The following is a 27,015-nucleotide window of genomic DNA, read 5'->3' on the forward strand; positions in this document are numbered from 1 at the left end:
ACTTTTTATGTATTCCTTTTAAAAATAATAAATGCACTACATGTTAACATAAATAATGTATTTTTTATTCATGATTTATGTTTCCTTCATCCGCCCCTTCTCCCGGGTCTGGCACAGCGGCGAGCCCGGAGTTGGCGCCGGACCCTTATCAGGAGAAGCAGAGGACAGCCGGGAACTCGCTCGCCCCGCCTACCTGCCAACCGCCCGCGCGCCTGCGGCTCCCAGGCTCGCGGCCCCGCCCCTCGGCGCGCCGGCCCCGGGAGCTAGGGCGCATGCGCAGCCTCCTCCAGGCCGCGCCGGAGGGCGCGCGGCCGCGGTTGCCTCCGCTTTCGCCTCCGCTGCTGTCGGCTCTCGCCGGGAGCCCGTCGTCGCGGCTTCCTGGGCCGCTGTGGTGGCTCGTCGTCATGGAGTCCGAGTGGGAGAGGCTGACCCTTGCCTTTTCTCGCACGTCTATGTTCCCCTTTTTTGACATCGCCCACTACCTGGTGTCGGTGATGGCGATGAAGCGTCAGCCAGGTGAGTGCGGCGCCGGGACTGGCCCCTCGGAGGTCCCCGCTCCGGGCGAGGACGGCGGCGCCGGGTGACCGCCGAGCTGGAGGGGCGCCCAGAGATACAGCTCGTCCGACCCCTCGAGGATAGATGGGGAAACCGAGGCCGGGAGAGAGGTGGTCCGGGTACTCGTCAAAGGAGGCGCGACCTGGGGTCCGCGACGCCGCCTCGGGGGGTGGGGACCTGCCCTGCAGCCACGGGAAGGCCCCCGGGACAGGGGACAGGGAGGCCGGTGCCCGCCAGGATTTGCGCGGTCTCCTGGCGGTGCCAGCGCTTCCTTGGAAAGTAGTTAAGTCACCTGGGAACAGAGGTCCCTGAGACGCGAGTTTGACTCGGGCGCGTGGGGTCGTGAATGGCCGTGGACTGCTGTCCGCTTAGGAAAATTGTATAAACGCTTAAGCAAAATGCCTCCAGGCGACCCACCAGTCTTCCCCTCAACGCCTGTTCTGTCACCTTGCTTCGCACGGTCGACAGAATGATTGTTGAGAAGAGAGTGGCTTCCCGTTTTCCGTCCTGCGGGTGACACTGTGCAAGAGTCGTGGGGCAGTTTCACTCTCTGGATGGGGGTCTAGTCGTATACAGCGTCGTGGGTTCTTTTACGTATGCGATCAACCAGCAAGACTTGTATTTCCCGTTCAAGATATGTTTGCGCTATATTACTTTACTTTTGCAGTTCTTTTCCCCGCCTGTAGTTTTATGGGTCTCCTCTTTCTCGGAAGTCAGGCATTTTCTTTGTCTACTTTCTGTGTATTGGTGCTGCCTTTAATCCGCCTGGTCCTGCGCAGAGCTGATGAGTGAGGGCTGGAGGATGCTGCTGTACCTCTATGGACTACTGGTCTTTTAAACCCTTGGCCCTCAGAAATATTTTTCGTTTACATTGCAAGTTTGTAAGTCAGTCTCAATTATTGTTTGGTAGAAGTTTTGACCTGGATAAGGAGAATATTATTGTATTAAATCAGGACAGGTGATCTGCATAACATGCAGCTTCCTTGATTTGAAAACAAGTATATTTTATTATTATGCCATATTCAGTATTTGATTTTCTTGTATAGGCTCAATCAGATGTTCTCAAAGTGATCCAGGAACCCCTGGGGTTCCTGACACTTGCAGGTCAAAATTATTTTCATAATAATGTGCAGAGGTTGTTTGTCTTTTTCACACTCATTTTCTCACAAGTGTGTGGTGGAGTTTTCCAGAGGCTACGTGACCTGCGATACTGTAACAGATTGAATGCAGAAGCAGATATGAGAATCCAGCGGTTTTCTGTTTGAAGCCAGATGTTAAAGAGATTTGCTAAAATAGAAAAGTGTGACTTTTCTCACTAAGTGTTTTTTGCTTGGGAAAATTAGCTATTTTTCATAAAAAATACGTTTTTGTTAACATTTAGTGCATTTATTATTTTTTTATTGAGGTTATGATATTTTACAACATTGTGAAATTTCAGTTGCATTATTATTTGTCAGTCACCGTATAGGTGCACCTCTTCACCTTTTCTGCCCAACCCCCAACTCCCTTTCCTCCTGGTAACTACTAAATAGTTCTCTTTGTGTGTTTATGTTCCACATATGAGTGAAATCGTACGGTATTTGTCGTTATCTGATTTATTTTGCTTAACATAATACCCTCAAGATCCATCCATGTTCTTGTGAATGGGATGATTTTGTCATTTTTTTGTGGCTGAGTAATATTCCATTGTATGTATATATACCACATCTTCTTTATCCAGTCATCAGTCTGTGGGCACTTAGGTTGCTTCCACGTCTTGGCTATTGTGAATAGTGCTGCACTGAACACAGGGATGTGTAAGTCTCTTTGAATTGCTGATTTCAAGTTGTTTGGGTAGATACGCAGTAGTAGGATAGCTGGGTCATATGTTATTTCTATTTTTACTTTTTTGAGAAATCGCCATACTGTTTTCCATAGTGGCTGAACCAGTTTGCATTCCCACCAGCAGTGTATGAGGGTTCCTTTTTCTCTACAACCTCTCCAACATTTATTTTTTGTCTTGGTGATTATAGCCATTCTAACGGGTGTAAGGTGGTATCTTAGGGTAGTTTTGATTTGCATTTCCCTGATGATCAGTGATGTTGAACATCTTTTCATGTGCCTATTGGCCATCTGTATATCTTTGGAAAAATGTTCATATCCTCTGCCCATTTTTTGATCAGGTTGTTTGATTTTTTTGTTGTTGAGATGTATGAGTTCTTTATATACTATGGAGATTAACCCGTTGTTGGATATATGGTTTGCAAATATTTTTTCCCAGTTGATAGGTTGTCTTTTCGTTTCCGTCCTGGTTTCCCTTGCCTTGTGAAGCTCTTTAGTCTGATAAAGTCCCACTTGTTATTTTTTCTTTCGTTTCCTTTGTCCGAGAAGACATGGTGTCTGAAAATATCCTTTTAAGACTGATGTCAGAGTATACTTCCTATATTTTCTTTTAGAAGTTTTATTGTTTCAGGTCTTACCTTCAAGTCTTTGATCCATTTTGAGTTTATTTTTGTGAATGGTGTAAGAGAATGGTCTACTTTCCTTCTTTTACATGTGGCTGTCCAGTTTTCCCAACACCATTTATTGAAGAGACTTTCCTTTCTCCATTGTATGTTCTTGGCTTCTTTTTTGAAGGTTAACTGTCCGTAGATGTGTGGTTTTATTTCTGGGCTTTCAATTCTGTTTACATTGATCTGTGTGCCTGTTTTTGTACCAGTCCCATGCTGTTTTGATTACTGTAGCTTTGTAGTATGTTTTGAAGTCAGGGATTGTGATGCCTCTAGCTTTGTTCTTTTTTCTCAGGATTGCTTTGGCTATTTGGGGCCTTTTGTTGTTCCATATAAATTTTAGGATTCTTTCTTCCAGTTCTGTGAAGGATGTCATTGGGATTCTGATTAGGATTGCATTGAATCTGTCAATTTCTTTCAGCAAAGTCTTGTAGTTTTCATTGTATTGGTCTCTCTCTTCCTTGGTTAAATTTATTTCAAGATATTTTATTCCTGTGATTGTGCATAGGATTGTGTTCATGAGTTCCCTTTCCGTTAGTTTGTTTATTAGAGTATAGAAAAGCAACTGAATTTTGTAAGTTGATTTTGTACTCTGCAACTTTGCTGTAATCGTTGATCATTTCTGATTGCTTTCTGAGCATTTATTGTTTTTAAAATGAATACATAAATAACTTTTAAAGTTTTCTCAGTTATGATTTCTAACATGCTAAGTATTGATACATGTAACCCATAGAAACAAAAACTCTTCAGAGTCACGAATTTTTTTTAAGTTGGGCTTTTTAAAGGTTTAATTTACATGCATACATTATATTCACCTTTTTCAAATATAAAGTTCTGTGAGTTTGAACAAACACATACAGTCATGTAACTACCACCACAATCAAGATATAGAACAATTTCATCACCCACCTCGTATTCCCTCTTGCCTCTTTGTAGACAGCCCTCCCCCAGCCCCTAGCTCACTAATTTTTAGGGATGCAGAGGAGACCTGAGACCAAAATATTTGAGAACCACTGAACTAATTGAATGCTAATACACATGGTGTGAAAAATATTTTACATTCCAGTACCAGTACTTGTAAATAGGTAAAAATGATATAATTTACATGAAAGAGTGTACCTATTTAAGCTTTTACCACAAGTGTGTTAGACTCCCTGTTTCCTTTGACAGTATTGGCTGTTATTGGTCTTAAATATCTTGTCATTCTAATAATCAGAAAACATAGTTTTCATTTGCATCTGTCGTGGTTACTAAGGAGTTTCTGCTTAAGTTTATTGGCCATTTGTACATTTGTGTTTTTACTCCTATAAATCTGTTGAGTTGATCATATTGTTTTTCCTATTTAAAATGTAATACATTTTTTTTTAAAGATTTAATTTTTTTCCTTTTTCTCCCCAAAGCCCCCCAGTACATAGTTGTATATTCTTTGTTGTGGGTCCTTCTAGTTGTGGCATGTGGGACGCTGCCTCAGCGTGGTTTAATGAGCAGTGCCATGTCCGCGCCCAGGATTCGAACCAACGAAACACCTGCCTCAGCGTGGTTTAATGAGCAGTGCCATGTCTGCGCCCAGGATTCGAACCAACGAAACACTGGGCCGCCTGCAGTGGAGCGCGTGAACTTAACCACTCGGCCACGGGGCCAGCCCCAAAATGTAATACATTTTTAAAAATGATGAATCATCCTTGTGTTCTCGGAATAAGCTCTACTTGTTTGATGTATTATTTTAAATCATTAGGGATTTTGATTTGCCAATACTGTTACCTGCCACATACATACATTCTTTACCTGCCACACAAGAGGGGCCAAATAAAACTGGAACACCAGGCTTATGTCAAGGAAAGGGTTTTCTGTTTTGGGTGACATCACCTGGGAGACGAGAGTGAGCCCTCAAATTCGTCTCATCTCCCTGAAAGATGGGAGGCCAGGGGTTTTAAATCTTACAAGGAATGTGGCTGCTTGGAGGGAGTGGGGAGCCTGTGGCCTTGCTAGCTGGCGTTTTCCTGCCAGCCTGCATTTGGCCTTGTGAGGCTGCTTTCAGGGAGGAGAATAGCAAGATACGGGAATCCGCAGGTGGATGTCCTGGGTTTTCTGCCTCCATGGTGGATGGTGGATTCTGGTGCCAGGAAGCCGAGGAGTAAGTAGGGAAAGGGGGTGAGTGTTTTGATTTTAACCCCATATATGCTGGGTTTAATGTAGGGGAACTGATATCAGGGCTGATATCAAGACTTTATATACATTTTTACCTAATTGGCAACTTTTCTGTGCCCCCCAGTGACTGATTCTCTGAAACTCAGATGTGTAGTACAATAAAACTACAATTCATCTATGTACTGTGACCAGGGTTCTTGTCTTTTCCTTTCAAACATGTTACTCCTTGAGACTCTGACTTTTGGAATGTACTCTACCACTGTCAATTCCTCACTCCTGCTCTCCCACCACTTACGTCTTGTGATTTGTGGTCTTTGTCTAGATCTTAAAACATGCCAGTGGAGGCAAGAGGGTGAAGGAAATTGATTCTATCTTTGGTCTGGATAAAGATAGCATCCCTTTTTTGTTTGGTTTAGGTTGTAGGCCTTCAAATCTCAGGAAAGATGATGGTCTGCCCTATCCCTTCCCTTTTCCATGTGACTTGTTTTTCTTAAGCAAAGGCATCAGGGTATTTAATAAGTTGGATTGTTTTTTATTTCTTAGTTTACCTCCATTTGTCTTATAATAAGCTTTAGTTTCTCCAGAACCCTGGCATCTGATTATCTATAGTTTTTAGTTTTGGCTAGTAGTACAGGGTTTTTCCCCTTCTTTCTTGGGCATTTTGTTAGGAAATTGGAAAATGCTGCTTTCAGAGCTGTTAGAAACCATTTTAGCAGAAAGTTTACGTCATCAATTTTAATCTCTCTTATCTTAACATTTTAAATCAGTCTGCTCTGTCTCTTTTCTATTTAAATCTTTGTTAAGATAAACACATTTCTTCAATCCTACATTCATATCCAATTGTTTTTTTCTGGAAAACTTTCTGAAAATTTAATCTACAATTATTTCTACTTGATTTTTATACACAAAATCTGTTATTTTGCTCTTAATTCTCCCACCACTATCTTGCTAACCTCTCTCAAATCACGTGTAGTTCAATTAATAAAATATTCATTGACACTCTACTGCATATGTTGAGGATACCAAGATGAAAGATACTGTTACAGCCCTAAGGAAACTCAACTGTGCTGTTTTTTGTTTGTTTTGGTAGTGTCACATAAGGTTGCACTACCTTTCCTACACAATAATAATATTCATTCGTTTCAGATTTCAGATACATACATCAGTATCTTAATTCTGATCCTCACAAATCCTTTTAAGGTAAGTATTATTGAACTCATTTTACAGATCAGGAATAGTCTTACAGGAATAAAATAACCTTTGTTAAGTCACATAGTTTCGTAAATTATGGGGCAAGTTCTTGGATTAATTGCAAAGTTCTCAACTATTCTGTGCTCTCTCTTTGTAGGTCCATTTAATGTTCTTAGTTTCTCAGTGTTTAGTAATTTTTCAATAAGTTGTCATTTGACATGGTTATTTTCCCTCATGATTTCTGTCTTTTCCATATCACCAATCAGTTTCTCCTTTGCTTTCAGGAATTAAATCCAGCAATAAAGTTTGTCATATTCCTTCCTCTAATTTGTGGGAGATGAAAGGATTAGTAAGTCAGGAATTTATCAGTTCTGGGGATTCTGGAAAGGTGGCAGCATAGTTTTGCTGTCTTTCTGAATCCCCACATAAAAACATATGGAAAAGTAAAAAATTATAAATGTACAGCTCAATACATTTTCAGAATGAATACATCTGTGTAATCGACATCTGGATAAAAATAGAACATTCATGATACCCCAAAAGCCCCCTATGTTATATGATGCTTTAAAAATCCAGAACAGGTTCTGCCCAGTGTGGGATGGAAAAGATGTCTCAGAAATGACAATCTGTAATCTGTGAGTTTAGAGAATCTTATTTAAATATCTTATGGGTGTGTGTATATATATGTATATATATATATATATAAATAAATATATATATAAATTTTTTCTCCCCAAAGTCCCACTACATAGTTGTATATTCTGGTTGTAAGTCCTTCTAGTTCTTCTATGTCAGTTGCTGCAACAGCATGGCTACTGACAGATGAGTGGTGTGATTCTGCAGCCAGAACCGAACCTGGGCCACTGAAGCAGAGTGTGCTGAACTTTAACCATCAGTGCTGGTTCTGATATTTTTTTAAGTGAAAGGAAAGTTAGAATATTGAGTGGCTTGACGTAAAATATTGGTCAGGGAGCGTAGTGTGAGAGAAAGAGCTCATAAAGTCAGGAGACCAGTGTTTAGTTCAAACTCTACCACTGCCTGGGTAGTTTAGGATAAGAACTTAAATCTCAATATTTTATTTGTGCAGGAAGTGAGCTGGATTAGAACTCCAGCTGAGCAGTGTCCCCTCCTCAGGAGTCTCAGTTTTGCTCTAAAGAGCTTTTCCTCCAAGCTTCTAAGTTTAAATAATTTCAGCCTATCTTTTGTTCCTCCAGCTGTGGTAATTGCTTTCTGCAGTTGATACCTCTGTGATAGCATAGTATTTACTTTTTACCTTTTCAACAATTAACAGTTTTATACCTACTTACTTCTCTATATTAAATTCTCTCTGTTAAAATAATTATGTATTTTCTGTTACCTGACAACTCTGACTGGTACAGAAACCTACAAGTGGGGTTTAATTTCTCTTTCTAGTTTGCATGTGTCATATTAAGATAGCTAAAGTTCTGGCTACTTCCTGCCCGTAGATTCTGTCAGTATAATGTCTCCAGTGTAGTGGGCCAGTGTGATCTTGTGTGGACTCTTAGTAGGATCAAAATCTTTGTGGCCTTTTTGGAGAGCAGGAGAATTGACATAGATCTGAGGGAAGATGGTGATAGTATACTGTTAACCTTGCCAAGTATGATCAAAGTGTTTCTGGGATTCTTTGCAAATTAATATGGAGAAAAAAGCATTTGCTTACCAAGTTACAGGGGTTCTGTTGATTTGTTCCAGTAAAAATATCGTGTCTTCAGTACCAGCTGCAATTGGAATCATTACCAGTCTACATTTATGATAACCCACAGTCTCCAAGATCCATCTGCCTGTGTATAGACCAAACAGGAAAGTTAAATGGGATGTGATAACCATCACCACCTTTTCATCTTTCGTGTTTTTGGTTATGGCACCCGTCTCTGTGGTATTGCATTTTAAAAATGTCTTAGTGAGGAGAAGAAACTCTAGGGGCTTCTACTTGACCATTCCTACCAGAATGACCCTTACTTCATGGATCAGAGAATCAAAATGGGGATTGTGCCAGTTGTCAGAAGTGTCTATTCTAGCTATACGTTAAGGAACTGGGGAAATAACCACAGAGTGGGTCTTAGATTTACTTGGCCCACTGTGATTCAAACTTGATCCAAAGCTCCCTGAATTATGTCACAGATAATCTCTAAGCCTCTGTTGCCTACATGATTATTTTTTAATAATTTTGATGAAAAAGCATACTTGAGGCATATAAGATAGATATGTTGTTAATTTTTCTCTTTTTCTTTTTAAGGAGATAAATCTATAAGGGGAAATACTAGGGCAAAGTTTTACTAATACAGTCGTGTGCTGCATAATGACACTTAGGTCAACAACAGACTGTGTATATGATGGTGATCCCATAAGATTAGTACCATATAGCCTAGGTGTGTAGTAGGCTATACCATCTAGATTTTGGTAAGTACACTCTGTGATGTTCGCACAACGACAAAATTGCCTAACGACACATTTCTCGGAACGTATCCCCATGGTTAACGACGCATGACTGTGTGGGATTTAAAAATACTTTAACTTTTAGAAGGCTAGAACATTCCTCTGCTGCTTTCTGGAAGTCATATCTACCACCAGCAAGCTAAATGTTAACTGTTTTGAAAATAGCTACAGTGTAACTAGTTCTTAAAAATAGGGACACACTGCAGAACTAAAATAGACTAAGTGCATCAAAATAAAGAAGTCGTGTATGCAGTACATCAAAAGATATCTTTCCAACCTTTGTTATAACCAAGTCAATGCAACTGTTTGAAACATCGTTTAATGACTCATTTTGGCCAGAGTGTGAAATTATTCTTATTTTTTTTCCAGTAATTTTATTGAGATCATAATGGTTTGTAACGTTGTATAATTTTGGGTGTACATTATTATTTATCAGTTTCTTAATAGACTTCATTATGCTCACCACTAGTAGTCTAATTTTTATCCATCACTGTACATATGTGCTCCTTTAGCCTTTTCACCCGCCTCAACCCCTTCCCCTCTAGAGACTACTAATCTGTTCTCTTTATCCATGTGTTTGTTATCTTCCACATATGAGTGAAATGCAGTGTATGTCTTTCTATGTCTTGCTTATTTTGCTTAACATAATATCCTTAAGGTCCCTCCATGTTGTTGCAAATGGGATGATTTTGTCTTTTCTTATGGCTGAGTAGTATTCCATTGTATATATATATATACCACATCTTCTTTATCCATTCATCCATAGAAAGGCACTAGGGTTGCTTCCATGTCTTGGCTATTGTGAATAATGCTGCAGTGAACATAAAGGGTGCATAAATCCTTTTGGATCATTGATTTCAAGTTCTTTTGATAAATACCCAGTAGTGGGATAGCTGGATTATATGCTATTTATATTTTTAATTTTTTAAGAAATCTCCATACTGTTTTCCATAGTGGCTGCACCAGTTTGCATTCCCACCAGCAGTGTATGAGGGTTCCTTTTTCTCCACATCCTCTCCAACTTTTGTTGTTTTTTGTCTTAGTAATTATAACCATTCCGACCCGTGTAAGGTGATATCTTACAGTTTTGATTGGTATTTCCCTAATAATTAGTGATGTTGAACATTCTTTCATGTGTCTCTTGGCCATCTGTATATCTTCTTTGGAAAAGTGTCTGTTCATATCCTCTGCCCATTTTTCAATCGGGTTGTTTTTTTGTTGTTGAGTTTTTTATATATTTTGGGGATGAACCCCTTGTGGGATAAATGATTTGCAAATATTTTCTCCCAGTTGGTGGGTTGTCTTTTCATTCTGTCCATGGTTTCCTTTGTTTTGCAGAAGCTTTTTAGTCTGATGTAGTCCCATTTGTTAGCTTTTACTTTTGATTCTTTTGGCTGAATAGACCTGGTATTTGAAAAATCCTGCTAAGACCAATGTCAAATAGTGTACTGCCTATATTTTCTTCTAGGAGTTTTATGGTTTCGGGTCTTACATTCAAATCTTTAGTCTATTTTGAGTTTATTTTTGATTATGGTGAAAAATAATGGTCTACTTTCATTCTTTTGCATGTGGTTGTCCAGTTTTCATAACGCCATTTGTTGAAGAGACTTTCCTTTCTCCATTGTATGTTCTTGGCTCCTTTGTTGAAGGTAACTGTCCATAGATGTGTGGTCTTATTTCTGGGATTTCAATTCTATTCCAGTGATCTGTGTGTTTGTTTTTGTGCCAGTACCGTGCTGTTTTTTTAAAGATTTTATTTTTTTCCTTTTTCTCCCAGAAGCCCCCTGGTACAGAGTTGTGTATTCTGAGTTGTGGGTCCTTCTAGTTGTGGCATGTGGGGTGCCACCTCAGCATGGCCTGACGTGTGGTGCCATGTCTGCACCCAGGATTCGAACTGGCGGAACCCTGGGCCACCACAGTGGAGCACGCGAACTTAACCACTCAGCCATGGGGCCGACCCCCATGCTGTTTTGATTACTATAGCTTTGTAATATATTTTGAAGTCAGGGATTGTGATGTCTCCAGCTTTGTTCTTTTCTCTCAGGATTGCTTTGGCTATTTGGGGCCTTCTGTTGTTCCATATAAATTTTGGAATTCTTTCTTCTATTTCTATGAAGCATGTCATTGGAATTCTGATTAGGATTGCATTGAATCTGTAGCTTGCTTTAGGTAGTATGGACATTTTAACTATGTTTATTCTTCCGACCCATGAGCATGGAATATATTTCCATTTCTTTATATTGTCTTAAATTTCTTTCAGTAATGTCTTATAGTTTCCAGTGTATAGATCTTTCACTTCTTTGGTTAAGTTTATTCCTCGATATTTTATTCTTTTTGTTGCGATTGTAAATAGGATTGTATTCTTGATTTCCTTTTCTGCCATTTCATTATTAGTGTATAGAAATGGAACTAATTTCTTAAAATTGGTCTTGTACCCTGCAATTTTGCTGTAGTTTTTGGTTATTTCTAATAGTTTTCTGATGGATTCTTTAGGGTTTCTATGTATAGAATCATATGTCACCAACAGCAAGAGTTTCACTTCTTCCTTTCCAATTTGGATTCCTTTTCTTTCTTTTTCTTACCTAATTGCTCTGGACAGATGGCCAGAACCTACAGTACTATGTTGAATAGAAGGGTAAGAGTGGGCACTGTTGTCCCTGTTCTCAGAGGGATGGCTTTCAGTTTTTCACCATTAAGTATATTCTTGGCTGTGGGTTTGTCATATATTGCCTTTACTATGTTAAGGTACTTTCCTTCTATACCCATTTTGTTAAGAGAGTTTTAATGATAAATTGATGTTGGATCTTGTCAAATGCTTTCTCTGCTTCTGTTGAGATGATCATGTAATTCTTATTCCTCATTTTGTTAATGTGGTGTATCACATTGATTGATTTGTGGATGTTGAACCATCTCTGTGTCCCTGGTGTAAATCCCACTTTATCATGGTGTATAATCCTTTTAATGTATTGCTGTATTTGGTTTGCCAATATTTTGTTGAGCATTTTTGCATCTATGTTCATCAGTGATATTCGCCTATAATTTTCCTTCTTTGTGTTGTCCTTGTCTGATTTTGGTATCAGGGTAATGTTGGCCTCATAGTATGATTTAGGAAGCATTCCATGTTCTTCAATTTTTTGGAATAGTTTGAAAAGGTAGATATTAAATCTTCTTTGAATGTTTTGTAGAATTCTCCAGAGAAGTCATCTGGTCCTGGACTTATGTTTTTTGGGAGGTTTTTGATTGTTTCAATCTCTTTACTTGTGATTGTTCTATTCAGATTCTCTATTTCTTCATGATTCAGTTTTGGGAGGTTGTATGAGTCTAAAAATTTATCCATTTTTTCTAGATTGTCCAATTTATGGGCATATAGTTTTTCATAGTATTCTTTTATAATCCTTTGTATTTTTGCAGTATCTGTTATTTCTCTTCTTTCATTTTTAATTTTATTTATTTGAGCCTTCTCTCTTTTTTTCTTGGTGAGTCTGGCTAAGAGTTTGTCAGTTTTGTTTATCTTTTCAAAGAACCAGCTCTTAGTTTTGTGAATCCTTTCTTCTGTTTTTTAGTTTCTATTTCATTTATTTCTGCTCTGATTTTTATTTCCCTCCTTCTGTTGACTTTGGCTTTTGTTCTTCTTTTTCTAGTTTAGTTAGGTGCAGTTTAAGATTACTTACTTGATGTTTTTGTTGTTGGGGTGGCCTGTATTTCTGTGAATTTCCCTCTTATGACCGCTCTTGCTGTGTCCCATAAGAGTTGTTATGTTGTGTTTTCATTTTCATTTATCTCCAGGTATTTTTTAATTTCCTCTTTGATTTCTTCATTGATCCAGTGGTTGTTCAGTAGCATGTTGTTTGGTCTCCTCATATTTCTGACTTTCCCAGTGTTTTTCTTGTAGTTGATTTCTAGTTTCATAGCATTGTGGTTGGAAAAGATGATTGAGATGTTTTTAATCTTCTTAAATTTATTGAGGCTTGTCTTGTTTCCCAGCATATGGTCTGTCTTCGAGAATGATCCATGTGCACTTGAGAAGAATGTGTATTTTGCTGTCTTTGGATGGAATGTTCTCTGTATATCTGTTATGTCCATCTGATCAAGTGTTTCATTTAAATCTACTATTTCCTTGTTGACTTCTTCTGGATGGTCTGTCCATTGATGTAAGTGGGATGTTGAGATCCCCTACTATTATTGTGTTGTTGTTAATTTCTCCCTTTAGGTCTGTTAATAATTCCTTTATGTACTTTGCTGCTTGTGTGTTAGGTGCATATATTAATAAATGTTATGTCCTCTTGGTAGAATGTTCCTTTTATCAATAATTACATACTGCTCCTCTTTGTCTCTCATTGTCTTTTTTAACTTGAAGTCTATTTTGTCTGATATATGTATATGGCAACACCTGCTTTCTTTTGTTTGCCATTAACTTGGAGTATTGTCTTCCATCTCTTCACTGTGAGCCTGTCTTTGTCTTTAGAGCTGAGGTTTGTTTCCTGGAGGCAGAATATTGTTGGGTCTTTTTAAAAATCCATCCAGCTACTGTGTGTCTTTTGATTGGAGAATTAAATCCATTCACATTTAGAGTGATTATTGATATATGAGAGCTTAATACTGCAATTTTATCTGTTGTTTTCTGGTTTTTCTGTTTTCAGTGTTTCTCTTCCTTTGTACTTCTGACTGCCATTTCATATTGGTGGTTTTCTGATGAGATTTTCTCTCTTTTTGTGAATTGTGCCTCTGCTCTAATTTGTTGTTTAGTGGTTACGTGGGGTTTGTATAAAAGATCCCATGGATAAAATAGTCCATTTTCTCATAACCTCTTATTCTGTTAACCTCAGCAAGTTCCATCCCTTTCGTCTTCCCCTTCTGAGTTCTTGTTGTTACAAATTATTGTGTCTAATGTTGTGAGTTTGTGACTAAGTCGAAGTGTCTATAGTCACTTTTGATGCTTTCTTTCCGTTTATGTTTTAAGTTATAATTATTTACCTCCCTATTCTGACAGAGAGCTGCGCTTTTCTGATTATGTCTGTCTATTTATCTCCTTGCTGAAAGCTTTGTAGACGTTTGCCTTTTTCTTTCCGTTGTGAGGGCATCTTTAATTATTTCTTTTAGGGGAGGTCTTGTGGCAATGAACCCCTTAGCTTTTGTTTATCTGGGAAAGCTTTTATTTCTCCATTGCATCTGAAGGAAAGTTTCACTGAATAGAGTATTCTTGGCCGAAAGTTTTTGTCTTTCAGTATTTTGAATATATTATTCCGTTTTCTCCTAGCCCGTAGAGTTTCTGCCAAGGAGTCTGCTGAAAGCCTGATAAGCTGTCCTTTGTAGGTTATTTTCTTCTGCCTTGCTGCCCTTAGTATTTTTTCTTTGTCCTTGGCTTTTGCTAGTTTTACTATTACATGCCTTGGAGAAGGTCTTTTAGGATTCATGTAATTAGGCCTTCTATTAGCTTTGTGTATTTGTAAATCTGGTTCCTTCCCCAGGTTTGTGAAGTCCTCGGCTATTATTTCTTTGAATGAGCTTTCTGCTCCTTTCCGCCTCTCTTCTCCTTTTGTAATACCTACAATCCCTAGGTTGCTTTTCCTAATTGAGTCAGATATTTCTCAAAGAATTCCTTCATTTAAAAAAAATTTTAGTTCTGTCTCCTCCTTCACTTCTAGAATGGCTATATTTTTGTCTTCTAAATCACTAATTCTTTCATCTATAACATTAGCTCTATTTCTTAAGGACTTTAGATTATTTTTTATTTCATTAATTGTGGTTTTCCTATCCACAGTTTCTGCTTGATTTTTTTATAGTTTCGACCTCTTTGGTGAAGAGATTAATTTTATTCCTGAGCTCATTGAACTCTCTTTCTGTGTTCTCTTGTAAGTTGTTGAGTTTCTTTATGACAGCTGTTTTGTATTCTCTGTCATTTAGGTTGTAAATTTCTGTGCCTTCAGGGTTGGTTTCTGGAGAATTGTCATGTTCCTTCTGGTCTGAATTGTTGCTGCAGTTTCTCATGGTGCTTGATGAACTAATCTTTTGTCAGGGTTTTTGTGGTAGAATTAGTTCACAGATTACATCTTCTACCACTAAGAGGAAGCAGGAGCAGAGTTTCTGCTCCCCCCCGTCTGCTGGAAGCTATCGGGGTACTGTTGGCACTTGTGCTGCCCTGGGGAGCTCAGTGGCTTGTGTGGACTGTGCTTGGAGAGCAGGGCTTCCTCCTGAGACCGAGATTGGGCCACTCCTTGGGGCTGCAGGGGCACAGTGCACTCCCCCCAACCCCTGCCAGGAAAGTGATCATGAGCGGGCTAAGGGCTGCTGCCACCTCTTCCTATGGTGCCCCACACATGTTCCCACTTTTGGGGTGCTCCTGCCAGGCTGGAAAGCTTTCCTATGTGTGCATAGGGCACTGGGGGAGGGCAGGGAGTGCTCACCTATGTCCACTACTTCCTGGAGGGCCAGTCTATGCACCCTCGGATGTAGAGCTGTGTGTGTCTCTCAGGCATCCAGTTGTGCTGTGTGGGCTTCCTCCGTTGGTCAATGAATGTCCATTTAGTTGTAGTTCAAAAGGGAGAGAGACAAAGGGAACAGCTCACTCTGCCATGTTGCTGATGTCACTCTCCTGGAATTATTTTGTAGATGTGATTTTAAGTGAATTTATGGGGGTAGAATGTGACTTTACTTTTTAGTCTTCATTTCATAATGAAAATATTTTGATGTTAAAGTACTTTAAAGATCTTATACTTTGAATTAGATTTAGGTCTCAATGCAACAAATTTTGCTAAGGGTTTTGGGGAAAATCTATCAATAGCACATCACAAACATCTTAACTCTAGGTAGTATGGAGAATATTTTTTTCTCTTTTAAATCTTAGTATATTAAAAATAAAATAATGTATCCTAATTTATGACACAACTTTTTCCCTAGCTAAAAGGAATACATCTTTGTTTTAAAGTTGAAAAGGAATTAAAGATATATTAGCTATTTTTTCCAACTAAAAGTTATTTATATTCCCTAAAGATATACCAGCTGTTTCTGGTTAACTTTATATATTTTCATAGTTTAACTTCACATTAAACTAATTCTGCTACTAGCGTGATTCATGCAAAGGAACATAACACCCAAAGAACTTTGTCATAAGATTGCCTCATAAAGTAAACTGTATTACCATCGTGTGTGTACTGAAAAGAGCTTTATAGAAAGGCATATTTGAGTTAGAGAAGTTCTTCTGACTGACATAATTTTGAAAATTAAGTGAAAAGACTTATGTAAGGGAGATCCTCCCTTTAACTCTGTTCTCTTTTTTGGTCTAATAAAATCTTAGTTTTATTGATTTAAGACTGTTGGAGTTATGAGTGCTTTTTCAGTACCATATGTGGTGTTCTCATCCCAGCATTGCAATGAGAACTCAAAAGAATTATATCTTGGGCTCAGAGAATTGAGTCAGAAGCAGCCCAGGGGTTGCACTTTGTTTATTTTCTCTGCTGTTAGTCATCAATCCATTCAGCAGATAAATCAACAGTGTCTACCATGTGTAGTGTGTGCTATGTGTTTTTATGTGTATTCTCTCATTTTAAATCCTTATCTGTTATATAATTCCCATTTTATGAAAGTTGAAATTTAAGCCAAGATAAGTTAAGGTCCTCCAAAGAGGTCACAAAACTGGTATGCAATCACAACTGCCTCTCTGACTCACTGCAATACTAAGGGAAATTAGTGGAAAAAAAACTTGTAATACTTATGGGGCCAGCCCGGTGGTGCAGTGGTTAAGTTCACACGCTCTGCTTCTCAGCAGCCCGGGGTTCACTGGTTTGGATCCTGGGTGTGGACATGGCACCACTTGGCATGCCATGCTGTGGTAGGCGTCCCACATATAAAGTAGAGGAAGATGGGCACGGATGTTAGCTCAGGGCTAGGCTTCCTCAGCAAAAAGAGGAGGACTGGCAGTAGTTAGCTGAGGGCTAATCTTCCTCAAAAAAAAACCCAAAAAACAAAACTTGTAATACATAAACTCCTGAAATATTGCACATGTATTTTTCTGTGATACAATAAACATTTATAGAGCACCCACTTTATGCAAAAGTCTCATCAAGTCTCAAGGGGTAACAATCTTATAATGGAGCTAATACTTGTGAACAAAATCTAGAATGTGATATGTCTTAAGAGGAAAGAATAAGACAATGAGAAAGTTGAGGGAAAAGGAAAGTTATTTTGACAGACTTAATCAGAAATGAATATTTCGTGAGTTAATAATTTGTGTGAAACCATTTAGTAAATTTGATTTGAATTGTTTTAGTGGTCAAGGAAAACCTGGATATATTTGAATTTGGCTAAGCCAGTGAGTGGCGAGTGTCAGATGGATGAAAGCCTTGTAGGACATTTGGTCCTGTATGAAATGTCCAGGAGTTTTACCAAATGGTTTTGGACAGGACCAAATATGAAGGACCTTTTGGCATGGACCAAATGTCTTATGGATGTTTTGGACAGGACCAAATGTTAAGGACCTTTTAGTATGGATCAGATGTCTTATGGATGTTTTGGATAGGACCAAATGTCTGCTAATCAGATGAAAATAACTCTAAATCTTCCATTAGAACAGTACTAAGGAATATAGAGGATAGAGACATGAGCCAGTATTCCCGTATTGTATATTTATCAGAAGTAATCAGTTACCTAGGAATGTGTCTTCATAGTGACTGCTGTGATGGACACATTATAGCTCTTATATGGTTAGAGCTCCCTCCCATTTGCAGACTGTGTCCCCAGAGCTAACCAGGGCATGCCTGTGAGAGAGAGACACACACGCACAAACACACATGGAGTGGGGTTAGGGGAGAGAAAAGACAAGGGGCAAAAGGAGTGTGTATGTGTAAATAAGCATAGAAAAAAAATATGAAAGTGTCACTCCTCAGGAGAGGAGTGTGATTGAATGGTAGAAGTAGAGAGGAAAAAGTAATTTTGCTTTTTATTTCTATTTTCTTCTGTAGTCATAGTGATAGCTAATATTTATTGCTTATTATGTGCCAGGCATTTATTCTGAGTGCTTTAAATGTACCCACCTGTAGTCAGTCCTTACAGGCCTACCTTGCTGTGAGGTAGGATATTTTTTCCCTTTTCCTCTTTTATCTGTGTATCTAGATCTGTATGTATATCTATGTCCGTATATCTATATCTATATCTTCATCTATTTTAAAGATGTAGGAAAGCAAAGTGCTGGAGCCAGGATTTATACCTGGGCAATTAAGCTCTGCAGTCCATACTATTAAGCACTCTACGTTGCCTTTCAACATGAGGATGGCTCATTATGGCAGCTAGTGTCCACTGACCAAAAAAAGATCATACTCATTAACTGCGCCGACTGACCGGTGTTATAGTCAATCACCTGTACGGGGTGTACATCATATGGGGCAATAGTGAACAGAGCCTATACACATACTTAGATAGATAACAGTATATGTGTGCTAGAGACATAGTGGTGTCGCATCTTACATAGAGATTTGGCTCTAAAGACTATGACCATGTATCATCAAAATAACTTGAAAATTCTTAGGTTTAGGGGAAGTTGCTACACTGGAGATTGACATCCTGTCTTTTAGTAAGTTTCTCATAACTAATTTTTCTTCCAGATTGGAACAGGTCACCATTTCTTGAGTTATCACCAGATGCTTATCATTAAACCTTGGCGTCACTTCAATTGACAGGATGCGTACACCACAGAAAATTCACGTCTGCCAACTCATGTTCACTTCTGGGCACATTTTGTTGTGTGGAATGGTGGGTTGTGCTATTTAAATTTTTACCTCCTTTTTTTTTTTCTGAGCACATATAGATGAATTTCCATGTTAATAAAAGTATGATGATGTTACTCTGCTGAACCCCCACATACATTTGCGTAGTTGTTTTTTTTATTTATTTTTAATTTTTTTTTTAAATTTTTAAATTTTTTTTTAAAGATTTTATTTTTTCCTTTTTTTCCCCAAAGCCCCCCGGTACATAGTTGTGTATTCTTCGTTGTGGGTTCCTCTAGTTGTGGCATGTGGGACGCTGCCTCAGCGTGGTCTGACGAGCAGTGCCATGTCCGTGCCCAGGATTCGAACCGACGAAACACTGGGCTGCCTGCAGCGGAGTGCGCAAACTTAACACTCGGCCACGGGGCCAGCCCCATGCGTAGTTGTTTTTTTGTTGTTTGTTTTTGCATGTGTGGGCCTCTTCCTAGGAGGTAACAACAGTTAACAGTTTGTTTGTATGTTCGTGCAGACTTTATTTTATGCGTGACCTGCATGTGTATGTACCTAGAGAAATGTCTAGTTTTCTGTTTTTCCACTTTAAGTGATTTTTTACTGTACATATTGTTTACATACATATGGTTGCCTTTTTGTCAGGTCAGTGCATGTAAAGCTGCCACCTGTTTTTGAATAAATGTGTTGTATTCCTCAGATTGGATGTGACCTAATTTGTTAAGATTTGTTTAATTATACAATTAATAAATGGATATTTTATTTTAAAGAATTTAAATATAATTAAATAATATAATGAATATAATTAAATAAATTTAAAGCCCCTTTGACCATCTTTCCTAATTCCAGGCTTGTCTCAAGAGATAATAACAGTTAACATTTTGGTGTATTGCAGACCCTTTTCTGTGCATTCCATGTATATGTATGTGCCTATAGAAATGTGTGATCTTTGCATTTTCGCCTGTAATGATTCCATGCTGTAATACTGTTGTCCAATATGATTGTATTTGGTGTTTTGTTTTTACTCAGCAGCATGTCTTGGGGCTCTTCCCATGTTGGTATTGATCTACCACATTCTTGAGTTGCTCCTGTATAGTATAAGTGATCATGGTTTGTTTAACTGATCCTCTGATGATGGTCACTTAGATTGTTATCATTTTTTCACAGCATTATAAGCAGCATTGCTTTAATATTTATGGAACTTCTTGGGCACTTGAGTCAATTTTAAATTTAAAATTTTACTTGATATTGCCAAATTGTTCTTCAAGATGGTTTACCTGTTTATACTTTCACAAGAGTATATGAATTGCTTCACATCTTTGCCAATTTATTAATATTAAGCTGTAGGTTTTTTTTTTTTTTTGCCAATTAGGTGTGTGTGAAATAGCCTCTCGTTTTCCCTTGATCACTGATGAGTTGAGGACTTTCCTTTTTTTGGTATGTTTATTAGTCATTTATAGTTGCTGCTTTGTGACTTGCCGATTTTTCTATTGTGTTGATTGTCTTTTTCTGTTGATTTGTTGGAATTTGCCTTGTGTGTATTGAAAAAACATTCTGTCCCAGTCTTTTGTAATATAGAAGTTTTAAATTTTGTTGAAGTCAAATTTGAAATCTCCTTCATGGCTTTATTCAGGTTAAGAACTTATCTTTCTGTTCTCAGATTGCTAGATTTTTTTAAAAAATCAAGAATGTGAAATTTTTATCAAGTGACCTTTTACTGTCTGACCAAGGGAGTGATCATAATAATTTGTTAGTATAGTGAATGATTTTCATGAATTTCTGAATATTGAACCTTCCTTAAATTCTTTTGGTAAAATCTACTTGGTCATGATTTATTATCCTTTCAAAAAACTGCTGATTTCAACTTTTTATTAATATATTTGTGCATTATACTCATAAGTTAGAATTATAGTGTTTCTCTCTTTTTTCCTTCCTCCCTCCTTCTCTTCCTCCCTCCCTCCGTGTCTCTTTCCCTTCCTCCTTTCTCACTGATTCTCTCTTTTTTCTTTTCTTTATAACTTTTGATGTTGGCCTTATGTGTTTCATGGAATGATTTAAATTTTTCTCCTTTGCTAAATTCTATAATGGTTATATAGCATAAAAATGAGTAATCCAAAACAATTTGGTAAATGTTTTCTATGAATTTATCTGAGGCTGGCAACTTTCTTAGGATAGATCTTTGACTGCCCTGTAGTTTTTTTCCATAGTTATTTGTATGGTCAGATTTCTATCTGTTCTTAAGAGAATTTTCCTAATTTATAGTTTCTTAGAAAACTGTCCATTTCAACTATATCTTCACATTTACTAGGTGAAATACAGGTTATTTTCCTATAATTAAAAAAATCTCTGACTAAAATAATTTCTTTCTAATGTTAGCATTATTTGCATGCCCCCTCCCCTTCTGAAACTTACTGAGCAATGATCTGTTTTATTGGTCCTTTCCAACAACTGCTTTGTGTTGGCTTTATTGATTGCCCATCTCTACCTCCCGATTTTAGCATCTATTTAATTAGTTTCTACTTTTGTTTTTATAAATTGCTACTATTTCTCTAGCTGAGTTTATTTTTGTGTACTTTTTCCTTTGATAATTTCAAACTTAGAGAAAAGTTGCCAGAGTAGGTCAAGGAACTCCCATATACTCTACCTAGGTTCACCAACTACTTACATTTTGCCCAATTTATTTTTCTTTCCAACTTTATTGAGGTATAATTGCAAAAATGATATGTATTTAAAATGTACAGTGTGGTGATTTGATATACATATACATTGTGAAGTGATTACCACAATCAAGTCAGTTAGCGCCTCCATCACCTCACATAGTTACCTTTTTTTGGGGGAGGGAGTGATAACACTTAAGATCTAGTCTTAGCAAATTCCAAGTATACAATACAGTATTATTAACTATAGTGACTATGCTGTACATTAGATCACCGGAACTTGTTCTTATAACTGGAAGCTTGTACTTTAGCATTTTCTCTCTCAATGTTTTTATTTATGCATATTGCTTTTTCAGAACCACTTGAGTGTAAATTGGAGGCATTTTACCCAGTTTCTTCTGATTACTTAAGTGTGCTAATTTTAAGAACCATGGTACAGTTATCAAAATCAGGAAATTTAACAGTGATACAATGCTGTTATCTAAGCCACAATCCATATTTAAATTTCATCAGTTGTCCAAAAAGTTCTTTTATAAATATTCTTTCTACTCCAGTATATGATCTAGGATATGCACTGCATTTAGTTGTTGTCTCTTTAATGTCATTTAATCTGGAACATTTCATCAGCCTTTTCTTGTGTTTCTTGACCTTTACATTGTTAAAGTATAGGCCAGGCTTTTTTCTCTTTTATTCTTTTCTTCTTTTTTGAGGAAGATTAGCCCTGAGCTAACATCTGCCGCCAATCCTCCTCCTTTTGCTGAGGAAGATTGGCCCTGAGCTAACATCCATGCCCATCTTCCTCTACTTTTATATGTGGGATGCCTACCACAGCATGGCTTGCCAAGCAGTGCCATGTCCACACCCCGGATCCGAACTGGCAAACCCCGGGCTGCTGAATCGGAACATGCGCACTTAACTGCTGTGCCACCAGGCCACCCCCTTTTTCTTTGTTTTTAAAAATTTATTTAGAATAGCCCTTAATTTGGGTGTGTCTGCTTAGATTAGTTCAGGTTATACATTTTTGGTAGAAATACCACAGAAGTGATGATACGTTCTTACTGCGTCATATCAGGAGTCACCCGATGTTGTTTGTTTACAGTGACGTCTGCACGATTTCTCCACTGAAGTTATTTCCTTCTGTAATTAATAAGTAATTTCTTAGGCAGCGTTTTGAGATGATGTAAATTTCTATTCCTCATCAGCCTTTCACCTCTGGGTTTGTTTTATTGTTTGCTTTCTAGCCTGTCCATGTTGAAGGCTTATTTTATTTATCTCACCTTTTATTTTTGAAGTACTTAAGATTATAAATTTTTCTTAATGTATTGCTTTGACATACTGACTAGGAGTACTTACAGTAGGATTGGGAATGAAAGGAGACAGTAGATGGGGAGATTGTTTATAATAATCTACTAGTAAGAAACTGGCAATAAGAGCCTGAACGGAGTATTTTAAAGGTGCCCAATCACCCATGTCTTAACAAAATGTTTCTAGTCTTGATCTAAAGAACAAAAGGTATGGTTTTTGATGATTGTGATTGTCACACCTATGAGTAATGTTAAGTTCCTGAAAGTTATGAAGTTAAGAAGTTTGTTTCTTTAGTGCCACTGATACCTGAGACTTGTTTCGTGTACAGCTGTCAGACCACGTTTTTACTGTACCGTTTCAGGAGCAGCAGCAGAGGCCCGGAAGAACCCTTTTTCAAGCTGGTTTACTGCGATGCTCCACTGCTTTGGTGGAGGAATCTTATCCTGTGTGCTGCTTGGCGAGCCTGTATTGAGGTTTCTTGCAAACAACACTAATATATTACTGGCATCTGCAATCTGGTAAGCTGCCATTGTGGTGAACTATGAGTCATTTTAAAAATTGTTTTGTAAATTATTAGTAAATGGAACTTTTTGCTTTAAAAAATATTTTATCTTCTTGAAAGTTAATGCATGTGCAAGGGAAGAAACCCAAATGCCAAAGGTTTTAAGTATAAAGTATGTCTCTTTCTAACCCTTCTCCCTTGCCCTCCCAGAGACAGTTATTACCATTATCTAATGTATCTGTAGTGGAGGCATTCAAACATGAAAGAGCATCAAATATTTGGCCCCAAACAGTTTATCTTGTGAACCTAACCCATACATGCAGATATACAACAGGATAAAATCAAGAATGTGACCAACCACACGAAGTCTAATTGATTATGATTCATATGCAATAATTATTCCTGTCATACTCTTTGTTGGATCTGTCAGAACTTTATGAAATTTAACATTAATTTTGTTTTGAATTTAGTTTTGAAGTGAAGAAAAAATGTTAGGAATTACTTTGGAGTTTTGCACACCCAAATTCAGGTATCCTTAAGGATTGATCCATCAAGTTAAACAAAAGCATAATACAAATCACAGTACTTGTTATATCTATAGCAAAAACTATGCTTTTCATTAAAAAACTCTATCAATGAAATATATAACATGTTAGGAACACTTAAAGTTCATTTTTATTGGGATAATTTTTAAATGAATATATAACCAGTCATAAAAGGAAATATTATAAATAGTAGTGGCAATGGGAAAAAGTAATAGTGGGAACCTGTGGCAGTGGAAACTAGTAGCAGTAGAATAATAAATTTGATAGCTAATATTTGTTGAATTATTACTGTATGTCAGCTAAATTCATTATATTCATTTTTCATATTTAATCACAAGTCCTTTGAGGTAGCTATTATTAGTAGTATTCCCAATTGACAAATGACAAAACTGAGGCATAGTGAAACTTTGCTAAAATTTTCGTATTTAGTAAGTGATTGAGCTAGGATCAAAACCAGGAAGTTTGACTTTAGAGCCTTGGCACTGACCAGCCACTTCTCTCATAGATTTGTTTAACCATCTCTTAAAGTATAGTCTTCCAGGTGCTATGTGTTTTGAAAGACTTTCTTAAGGACTTTTATTTCTGTAACAATATTTTTAAAAGATTTTAGCGTTTTGGAGAATGTTTTTATGTGTGTAGCTACTGAAACTATGTAAAGAGTAGGATACGGAGAATCTGACAGTTTCCATTACTTCTTCTACTCCTGTAGACCAACCACCACTGTTTCTTGCATGACAATTGCAGTAGCTTCCTAAGGGGTCTAGCTGCTTCTTTCATTATACCCGAGGCTATTCTTCATGTAGCAGACGAAGGGATTATTGTAAAATAAGTTAGAACATAATATTCCTATGCTCTGTAGTTTCTTATCTTAAGAACAAAATACAAAACTCTTACCGTGGCCTATGAAACCCTAGGAAATCTTCCCTTCCACTCTCTTTGATGTAATGTCTTTTCCACTCTACTCCTGTTCAGTCTCCTGTAGTCACATTGGCTTTGCCATTTCTTGAACACATAAAGTGTTCTTCTACCTCAGGGCCTTTGTGCTTGCTGTCTTTTCTCTATAATGTCCTTTCCCCTGAGGCTCATATTTTCTTTTTTTAGAGAAGTCTTCCCTGACTAAAATAGCACCTCCTCTCCCATGACTATCACACATCTTTCCTTATTTTTCTTCTTAGACTTATTATTACCTGGCATATTATCTGTTTATTTCTTTTTATGTTGGTCTGTCTCACTCCACTAGAATAACACCCTATCAGAACAGGGACTTTGTTAACCGTGTGCCAAGTACTGTTCTAGGCTCAGTAAATACATTGCTAAAGGAATAGACTGCTATGTATTGTCATATTATAAGGGATTTCTGTAATTGAGTAGCAAGGAATTATAAATCTTGATTAGAAATGGAAAATGAGAAGTACATTTTTATATAGTGAATTAGTAGTATTAGTATTTGCTTTTTATTAACCTCATATCTTTTATTATCCTCGTTTTATTTATTTATATTCTTTTTGGTGAGGAAGGTTGGCCCTGAGCTAACATCTGTTGCCAATCTTCCTCCTTTTGCTTGAAGAAGATTGTTGCTGAGCTAACATCTATTCCAATCTTCCTCTGTTTTGTATGTGGGACACTGCCACAGCATGGCTTGATGAGTGGTATGTAGATCTGTGCCCAGCATCTGAACCTGTGAACACTGGGTCGCCAAAGTAGAGCACACGAACTTAACCACTATGCCACTGGGCCGGCCCTGATTGTCCCCATTTTAGATAAGAGGAAATTGAGGCTTAGAAAGTTGGTAAATGGTGGGGTCTGGATTTCCATTCAGCATTTAGACTGTGATCTTAACCAAGAAGAGTTTTCATCAAGAACAATGTTTTTCAATTAAAAAATTTTAGTTTAGGGCCAGCCCCAGTGGCCTAGTGGTCAAGTTTGGTGCACTCCACTTTGGCGGCTCAGGTTCAGTTCCCAGGTGTGGACCTACACAACTCGTCTGTCAGTGGCCATGCTATATGACGGCAGCCCACATACAAAAAGAGGAAGATTGGCAACAGATGTTAGCTCAGGGCAAATCTCCCTCAGCAAAAAAAAAAAAAAGAAAGAAAAAGAAAAAGAAAGTCCTTCTCTTTTAAAAATTTTTTACTTTGTATTGAACAGGTACAAAAAATATTTATAAAATATATGCAAAGTATAAATAATTGTGATATAATAAAAACTTGTATATCTATCATTTAGAGTAAGAAAAAAATTACCACTTAAAGAAAGCTTTTTCTTATAAAGTGAAAATTCAGAAAACCGCAAAAACCAAATATATGGCCTAATGGATTATTGTAAAGTGTATCCTTGAAATCACTACCCAAATCAAGAAATACGGCTTTGTCATCCATCTTAGAAGTCCCTTTTGTGTGTCCTGTTCAATCACAACCCCCGTCCTGCCTTAGGTAACCCTTACAATAACACACCATTATCGTGACTTTTATGGTAATCACTTCTTGCTTATTTTTATAATTTTGTCATCCAAATGTTTGTCCCTGGACACTATAATTTACTCATGTCCATTAAAAAATTTGATGTCTTGGGGCTGGCCCCGTGGCCGAGTGGTTAAGTTCGCGCACTCCGCTGCAGGCGGCCCAGTGTTTCGTTGGTTCGAATCCTGGGCGCGGACATGGCACTGCTCATCAAACCACGCTGAGGCAGCGTCCCACATACCACAACTAGAAGGACCCACAACGAAGAATATACAACTATGTACCAGAGGGGCTTTGGGGAGAAAAAAGGAAAAAAAAATAAAATCTTAAAAAAAAAAAAAAATTTGATGTCTCTTAAGTCTTTTTTACTTTATGGGTCCCCCCTCCATTCCTTTTTTTTCCTTATAATTTATCTCTTGAAGAACCAGTACCATTTGACACGTAGAGTTTTCCATAGTCTGGAGTTTGCTGATCGCATTCTCATAAGTGCAGATCATTATATTCCTTTATTCTCTGTGTTGCCTGAAAATTGGCAGATTGATCCAGAATCAATCAGATTCAACCAAATCAGATTCAGGTTAGATTCCTTTAGCAAGACCATAAGAGGCCCCAAATAGCTGATTAGTTCTCTTTTTGTTGACATTAGCACCCTTTTATACTTAATGACTGTATCAATTAATTGGAAATAGCAAAATGTTAATAGTCTAATTCTGTCTTTTCTCCTTATGTGTTAGTTGGAATAGAATTGTAAATAGATACTTCTCACTAATCATCTCTTATTTGGTTACCCAGTTGTACAATTCATATAGGAAAGGCAGGATAAATACTTGATTCTTTCCCTTTATTTACCAGTTTGTTTGTTTATTTACCTGCTGAGGAAGATTCTGCCTGAGCTAACATCTGTGCCAGTCCTCCTCTATTTTGTATCTGGGATGCTGCCACAGCATGGCCACTGATGAGTGGTGTAGGTCTACACCCGGGAACTGAACTCGGGCTGCTG

General features: G+C 37.7%; 1 protein-coding gene and 1 long non-coding RNA gene across 2 annotated transcripts in view; both read left to right on the forward strand.

Moving 5' to 3' along the window:
- Positions 1-222: 222 nt before the first annotated feature.
- TMEM38B (transmembrane protein 38B) overlaps positions 223-27,015 on the forward strand; it is a 51,608-nt gene continuing 24,815 nt past the window's right edge. Inside the window, exons 1-2 of the mRNA XM_070596529.1 lie at positions 223-516; positions 22,871-23,027. Coding sequence (XP_070452630.1) covers positions 273-516; positions 22,871-23,027 — 401 coding nt within the window. The 5' untranslated portion in view covers positions 223-272. The remainder of the gene's footprint in view (positions 517-22,870; positions 23,028-27,015) is intronic.
- On the forward strand, positions 6,336-19,985 carry LOC139079718 (uncharacterized). The gene is made up of 3 exons (XR_011533598.1): positions 6,336-6,392; positions 18,437-18,584; positions 19,920-19,985. It is a non-coding gene; the product is annotated as an uncharacterized lncRNA (long non-coding RNA).

This window comes from Equus przewalskii, chromosome 26 (genome assembly GCF_037783145.1).
Source record: "Equus przewalskii isolate Varuska chromosome 26, EquPr2, whole genome shotgun sequence".
NCBI classification, from domain to species: Eukaryota; Metazoa; Chordata; class Mammalia; order Perissodactyla; family Equidae; genus Equus; species Equus przewalskii.